Here is a 7,996-nt window from a genome sequence, read left to right on the forward strand (position 1 = left end):
GGTAAATAGAAAAATCTCTTTGATTTTAACAAGAATTTTTGAAAAGTTAAAAAACGAACGACTTAAGAAGAAAATTAGCAATATCTGAACAAGAAAAAATAACCCAAAATGAGTTCTTCCATCATTGGATTTGTAACAACAGTTACTAATGACAGGCGATAATAGTAAAAGTAGTTATAATAATAGCTACTTTCATATTTTATATATATATTTGCCATATGGTAGTTTTTTTTATAATTTTTTTTAAAAAACTAAATTATAACAAAATTAGAAATTAAAAAATTACTAAAATATATAAACTAATTTATTACAAAATATAAAATTCAATTTACCTGTTACTGTACCCCCTCATACTTAAAGAGGGTGTACAAAATCTAGGACAAATATACAAATAAGGTCAAGACAAATGGCCCAAGAGAAAAGAATTCCAATAGACTAAAATTTGAGGATATAAAGTATAAATAACTCCCTATACATAAGTTTTAATCTTAAAAATATGCTCAAAATGAGAAATAAAACCTGTCAAAACAATCTTCTTTAACTTTACCTAGCCAAGAGATTCCTGGCTTTCTTCTTAATCCATTTTACTGCACTAGTGATAGTGGACAATAGCACGTGAGATACCCAATCAGCCCCTGATATTGGACCATACAACACTAATTGGGCAGTGAAAAAATAGGTGATTGGTCAACTCCTCTACTGCCCCGCAAAGGCTGCACGATCAGTCAATGCCAAAGAAGAGAAGATTGTCCTTTTGTGCGGAACTTGCCTTTAATGCCAGGCCTCTAGAGAAAAACTATTTACCATTTGAAAGTCTTTTGTTGGTATGACGACTTAACTTTGGGTAGGATTTAAATAAATAAATAAATAGAATGAGGATTGAATCAGGAGATGAGAGAGCTATATATGAAAGAATAACAACTTCAATTGCAAAATGAATCCAACGCAACGCTCCCAGCCAGAAATACAAAACCTCCAACAAGCCTATGTATTTTTCTGCTTTATTTTGCTGGAAGCAGTGCATTCTATCTAGGAGAAGCATATATATAATTGACCGACCCGACCCGATCCAACAACGACCCTTCTTCATTTCTTCAATTGCCAAAACTGTTTCCTTGGCTGACCTCCTCCTCCTCTACTACTTCACCACCCTTGCTTCATCAGTCAGCATTCTTCTGGCTCTTTCGTGGATGCGTTTCTCCTCCCCATTGCTTGATCCTGTCCCCGGCGATCGAAGCCTGCATTCCCACCAAATTCAAATTCAGTTGTCAAAACCCATTTTTGTGAGTGAGAGAGAGAGTCGGGAGAGATGATCGTATTTATTTAGATGAAAGAGGCCTACTCAGAAATTGACAACTTACCTCTTTCTTCCAGTTGGTTCGATAAACCATCCAAAATAATATGCACGTTTGTAGGATCGTTCCCGACAGCATCCCGTACCAAATACCCTGATTCAGAACAACCGGTTACGCTTAGCTTGAGGAGCTTGAGGTTTCCTAACGTGTAGAAACTTCAGATTATTGAGAAACCTAATATATAGTAGTTCCAGGCAGTTTTGTTCGAATTTTTAAGAAAAAAAACAAAATAATTGTTGAAAGGGCCGCCATAGTTACCCTGACACCCATGTCCAAGACGTAGCCGGCTATGATACCAAAGGGAATTCCGAACAAATAGTAGCTGCCTATGTTCACATAGGCAACATATGCTTGCCACCCTGCTCCAATGGCCACTCCTGCAAAAACGCATCCTCGTTCATTAGCATATTGTCTCTGTTAGGATCAGATCATACATGTCAAGAGAAAAAGAACAACAGACATTTAAAGTGGTCTCCATCCAACAAAGACGAAGCTTAAGAACCAGAAGAGGCAACTCCCATCAAATATATACCTGATAGAGTGGGCTGAACGCTGTTGATTACGATGCTCACCGCTAGCAATGGTGTGAGCTCGTACACAAGGTCCTGAACTTCCAGGCTGCTTGAAAACAAGGCTGGGTACTTGTATCGAAAGATAACAAGAATCATCGCCAGAAAGAGGCCGACAAGGAAGGACATTATGGTCGCCACCACAACCGAGAACCTTGCAGTTCTTGGATGTGCAGCACCGAGCTCATTGGACACCCTTACGCTGCAATTTTTGGTAAAAATTATCTTGTAAGGACAATGCTAAATGTTCTTAGCATCTTACCAAATTTTTCTGGGTAAGAAAAGGGGAAACTCATGGAGGATTTCTCTACCTTATGGCTGCATTGAATCCCAGAGCAATCATCACTGCCCAACCCAATATGTTCATGCTGCAAGACCAATGTCAAGAATGTTAAGAGATAAATCAAAATGGAATAAGTTCTGTAAAACATCAACACAAGATCAAAATTAAAATGGTGAGGAGCGACATGGAAGACGATTTAACTCACCAGATGGACAAGGCATCCACAGCAAGCTCTGCATTCTTTAAGTACCCGGCAAAGAGAATCAACGCCATGAAATACCAGAACTCCAAGCTGCATCAATGCCCAGACAAATGTACACATTAAAACCAATTATTTTCTTAAAGGCATAAGCTTAGCTGCATATATCATTATCTATCTATTCAAAATAAAAAAAAATAAAAAAGAATATTTTAAAATTCATTATCCATCTAGAATTGATACTCTTCGCTGCCAATAAATGTGGCATTTATGGTGTTCAAATCCACGGCAGGTTATAGTATTTAAAGAACTGCTAAGGTATTATCCATAGAAGATCGACCAACTACTCTTCTTGAACATTTCGATTTTCGTGGGTATAAATGGAACAGCCACTTTCATGTTGCAAGCATTTCAATTCTCGTGGGTATAATAAATGGGACAGCCTCTTTCATGTCACTAGCCTTTCTCCGTATTCTTTGGGGTCCATCGATTCAACACAACACATCTGCTTCCATCACGCAATCAAATATTGAATACAGATAATGACAAGGGTCCCAATCCACAACATTTCCCGTTTGCACGGCTTGGGAGAGTAGTTTTCGCATAATGCTGCACTTATTTCGTAGAAAAACTGCAACATTGACTTGCAAGTCACAAACCTTTGCACGAGCACGACCTTACTGTACCTATTAGGACTCATCCTCAACCCAAATAGATTATGCGTCCTTAGTGGATGAGACTTCTCTTCTTTGCAAAATACGAGCTGAACCCAACCCATTTAACTGAAACACGAGCCCACTAATTTTATGGCAGTTTTGAGTTGGGTAAGGGATCGTGTACATATATTTTGCATCCCTAAGACCATCTTCAACCCAAAACTTCAAAATGGTGTAATTTTTACACTAAAAGGATGTAACTTTCACACTATCCTATCAAGTCATCTCCAACCCATTACACTAAAATTTACACCAAATGAATAGTGTTATTTCTATTTCCTTATTTCTTTAATTCATAATAATTAATTTATTTCAATTTACACCAAATAAATAGTGTTATTGTTGATGTTATTCTCAACTTTTGAAGTTTTATGACATAATTTATTTTATGTTGTTAAATAATTATAATTTTTTTATTTAATTTTAATTTATTATGTTATTAAAAATATTAGTCAAATTAAATACACAAATTAAAATCAAAATCAATAATTATGCATATTAAAACAAAATTAAGAGAGTATATAATAGGGATAATATTTTTTTACATGGAAATGAGAGGGGCAATTTGGCCATAATTTCATCACACCAATTTTGGTGTGATGTTTTGCCGTCCCATTGGAGATGGTAAAAAGGCAAAATCGGTGGTAAATGGAGAAATATGGAGAAATGAAGACGGTAAATGGAGAAATATGTTTATAGAGCAAATTAGTGAGAAGGGAGACTAACCAGAGCATAATGGCTGAAGCGAGGGAAAGCCTGACAAATCCCCAGAGATCATGAAAGGCCATCCATGAAAATCCAGTCCAAGCCTGCCCACAGGTCCCGCTCAGAATATACAGCAGCTGAGCCACCACTATGAACCACCACGAGGTGTCGAGCACCGCCGCCGCTCCGGCCAGCCCCCACCCCAACTTCATCATGAAAAACCAGCTGAAAAACGTGTGCAAGACCAGCGCCACCGCCGCGATCACCGCCATGGCCAGCATCTTGCTCTGCGCCTGCAGGAATTTGGCCAGCGGGAAGACCATCGCGTAGGCGAACAGCTGCGGAATCATCGACACCGAGAACATTCCGGCTGCCCTTGAAATCTCTGGCTCCTGGCCGATCAACAGCAGTATCGGCGTCGAGAAAATGTACAGAAACATCAACAACAAGCAGGTTGTGATCAGGATAACCCATGATCTCTGCATATATATTCCCAGCATGTCCACCTGCCCTGCTCCGAAAGCTTGGCCGCAGAGCGTTTCTAAAGCGCTCCCCATTCCCATCTATTTCAATAAATCAAAATCATATCAGACACAGATTCACAGAACATCACCGGGGAATCCGTAGTTCAGTAGTGTGGACCTTTTAGATGAGGAACTGTAGTGTTACAGAGAGGAAGATGGGTGAAACGGCAACTTACCAGGAGGCCGAAGGCGAACCCGGAAATGACCGAGGTTCCAACGGAGACAGCAGCGAGAGCAATGGTGCCGAGGTGGCCGGCGAAGACCTGGGTGACGGCGCCGAGTGAGTACTGGCAGAGGGAGGTGAAGATGGCGGGGGTGGCGAGGTACCAAAGCTTCTTGGACTCGGTGAAGAACTCCCTGAAGAAGTCCTTGGTGCCGTTGATGGGCTTGATGTCGTGCTCGTCGGCGATGAAGGAGGCGTAGAAGGAACTGGTGGAGTACTGCGCCAGAAGGGTCGGCGGCGGAAGCCCCTTCTGGTCTACGTCTTCTTGTTCTTCTTCTTCGTGCCTCGGCCGGAGAAGCGGCTCCTTGTTGCTTCCGTCCATTGCAGAGAGAGAAAGAGAGAGAGAGTTGAGGTTTTCCAAAATTTGTTTCGACGGCGGAAACGTATCCTCTGCCTCTGATTTATTCAGGAGTCAGATAGTAGTAAAAAAGGGGTATTTATTAAAATATTGGTCATAGTGCCAGGCTGCTAGTGGTAGCCAGTGGCCCGGCCTCACTTGCTGGCAATCAAATCCGCCGAGGCCGAGCTAAAGCACAATTATATATATAAAGCACGGTGCACGTGGTTATAATAATAATAATAATGTACATGAAGCCAAATTACATTTATTAAACTTGTTTTAAACAAGTTATTACTACAACCCTCCTCCCTAAATGTATTTCCCCATACCTTTTCCGAAGGAGACGGAGAGAGATTGATGAAAAAGTTGTCACTATTTTAAATCACGTGATACCATGGCTTGTACGGCATATATAGTTTTCAAATATTGGTGTGGAAGTGGAAGTGGATGGACGGCAGGCAGCATGGCAATTGGCAATCGGCAATTGGCACGGACTTTGATTTTCCTTCCCTAGCTCGTTTATTAATTAGGTGACTCAATCACGTGGTCCATTGCATTGCTGCTCTCATTGCTGAATGATTATTATATATTTTATGTTCACAACTTCAATCATTCATCACAACTTCTCAGATGCGTGTATATAAGAAATGGGAAGAAACTCACGCCATTAGTTGTTGTCTGTCAATAGTAATAATATATAGCTATATATATATATATATTAACCAAGTGGTAGACCACCCTTGGCTAGGCTGTAACCAGGAACACGTGATTCGCAGCTATTTGCCGATATTATTATTGTCCACTGTTTCCAAACAAACCCAGTTCACTGTTCTCTTCCACTTTCCCGCTGGGCCTGGGAGCAGTGGCTTCAGACTTTTTATCTAAACTGAGACATGCACCGTAGAACCCAATATTCTAAGATATTTGGTTAACTCGGCGTTAAGTACAGGTGGATTTTTTAATTTTATTCCATCGTTAACTATTTTTTGGATTTTGTTAATTAATTTTTTTGTCTAGTCAAATTTAAAAAATATTGAATGATTTGATTAAATAACTTTTTATGGATTCATTTATATATTAAGTGTAAGTAAGTATTTCTTTTAATATTTTTAACAAAAAATAACGATGGAATAATTACTTGAATGACTGGTATATATAATCATCATTGAATGAAAGGTGTAATCATACATAATGAGTTAGTATAGGATAGCACTAATATGTCCCCCCCACCCCCACCCCCCATTATCCCACATAAATACGCATATGAAAATAATTTTATATTTTTTTAAATGTTGTTATAAATTATTATTTAAATGAATGATTAGTTCTCATCTTCCAATTATAATTATAGTTATTTTAATAATTATAATAACTATAACTATAATTAATAATTTATTTTATTTTTTTAATCATAATAAAATTTATATTTACTTTATATTTTTTTAATCGTGTTTATCAGATAAGAGTGTAAATGAATCGATTAAATTATTTAGAGGAGTCCAGAATAATTTAATTAGGGAGATGGGCGAAATGAGGGGTTTAGTTGGAAGGAACTTTTAACTCTGTTATTGTTTGGATTACGTTAGTTTCGGATAACATAAACAATTGGACGTAACAGAATTAATTAAATTATTCAAATTGAATAGACTAATTTCTTTTTTAAAACCAAACCAACTCGATCAAGTAGATACTAAAATCAAGCAGATTGAAAAATAAAAAAAATCGAACCACTTTTCCTATTTGACACTGACGTAATCTAGACAATAACATAATTAAAACTCCCATCCAATTAGACCTCCCATTTCGCCCTCTTTCTCCCCAATTAAATTAACCCTTATGAATAATTTGATCGATTTAGTTACGCCTAACAGACAGGATTAAAAAAAATATAAAATGAGTATAAATTCTATTATGATTAAAAAATAAATAAATTATAATTATTAAAAAACTATAATAATAAGTGTAATTTTAATTAAAAGATCATAATTAATAATTTATTTAAATAATAATTTATAGTAATATTTAAAAAAATATAAAATTATTTTCATGTATATGTATGTGGGATAATGAGAGGGCTCGCGTCGAAAACATAAGACTGCACGACATAGACAACATATCAATGCTAGAGCATGTAAAAGAAATTACTTATTGTGAATGATCTAACCCATATTTTTGGTCAAAGTTGTTATGTTACCCTGACCAAAGAAATTAGTGTTACTCAACTCGAGTTTGTAGAAGGGTTGGTGTGTGAGACTTATGCCCATCTCTAAATTTTATGTAAATAATTTTATTTATGTTATTTGACATAAGTAATAATTTTTTTATATATTTTTGATTTGCTTATCATTGCTTTTTGTTTTTTTAACTTCTTTTAACGCCTTACTCTTTCAAACTCTTTTCTTTTTTAAAAAATTATTAAATTGTTGTTAAAACAAAATATCTTTAAATAATATTATTTTAAATTATATAATTTGAAATGACCTTTAACATTAATGGGCAACGGTCCAAATCTGATTTTGATGCCAATAATAATAATAATAATAAGCGGGAGAGTTGAATGAAAGTCAAAAATCATGATCCCAGATGCAGTCACTGGCTCCCAGTCCCATCATGCAATCTCAGCCTCATCCCGCGCGTAAAGCAGAATCCAAGAGATAAAAGATCACAAACACGTCACCTTCTTGGCATCTATTTCCGGTGATTGTTTTTTTAAATAAAAAGTAAACAAAAACAAAGGAAGAAAGACTCACCCCTTTTACTCCTCCTTCCATCCCCCATCATGACCCACACAAATGACATAATAATTGAATTAATATAAAGCTTTTACAGTTATTTAATAAGAAATTTAGAGTGGTGGATTACAATGATATGTAATGTACCATACATTACAAGAAGAAATCATTGGGAATGGTATTTGGGGGGTGGGCGCATAAAGTAAGGATTAAAGACATTAACAAAAGTGAGAAAAGAAAAAAGAATAAAGAATGGCTTTACAAAGAATCTGCCTTTCTAAGTCTGAAATGGACCACATCACCTAATAATGGCCGCCTCTTACAGCACCTTCCCGCCGTTTCCATTGTAA

The 7,996-nt window shown here is 36.8% G+C and overlaps 1 protein-coding gene across 1 annotated transcript; it reads right to left on the reverse strand.

Annotated features, from left to right (window-relative positions):
- Window positions 1-845: 845 nt before the first annotated feature.
- On the reverse strand, window positions 846-5,063 carry LOC127809873 (protein DETOXIFICATION 29-like). Its single transcript, XM_052349026.1, has 8 exons — window positions 4,528-5,063; window positions 3,849-4,390; window positions 2,413-2,499; window positions 2,236-2,292; window positions 1,888-2,126; window positions 1,614-1,732; window positions 1,362-1,448; window positions 846-1,238 (listed from the first exon to the last, which is right to left on the reverse strand). The coding sequence occupies exons 1-8, from the start codon at window positions 4,894-4,896 to the stop codon at window positions 1,161-1,163; spliced, it is 1,578 nt and encodes a 525-aa protein (XP_052204986.1). The 5' UTR covers window positions 4,897-5,063; the 3' UTR covers window positions 846-1,160.
- Between the last annotated feature and the right edge of the window lie 2,933 nt (window positions 5,064-7,996).

Source organism: Diospyros lotus, chromosome 9 (genome assembly GCF_014633365.1).
Source record: "Diospyros lotus cultivar Yz01 chromosome 9, ASM1463336v1, whole genome shotgun sequence".
Taxonomy (NCBI): domain Eukaryota; kingdom Viridiplantae; phylum Streptophyta; class Magnoliopsida; order Ericales; family Ebenaceae; genus Diospyros; species Diospyros lotus.

Bases quoted from the DNA above. Each gene is read 5' to 3' on its own strand.
- LOC127809873 (XM_052349026.1), bottom strand. From the start codon at position 4,896: ATGGACGGAAGCAACAAGGAGCCGCTTCTCCGGCCGAGGCACGAAGAA. The intron at 4,391-4,527 runs GTAAGTTGCCGT...TTATTGAAATAG, and splicing joins GGTTCGCCTTCGGCCTCCTG to ATGGGAATGGGGAGCGCTTT. The intron at 1,239-1,361 runs GTAAGTTGTCAA...GTGGGAATGCAG, and splicing joins GAACCAACTGGAAGAAAGAG to GCTTCGATCGCCGGGGACAG.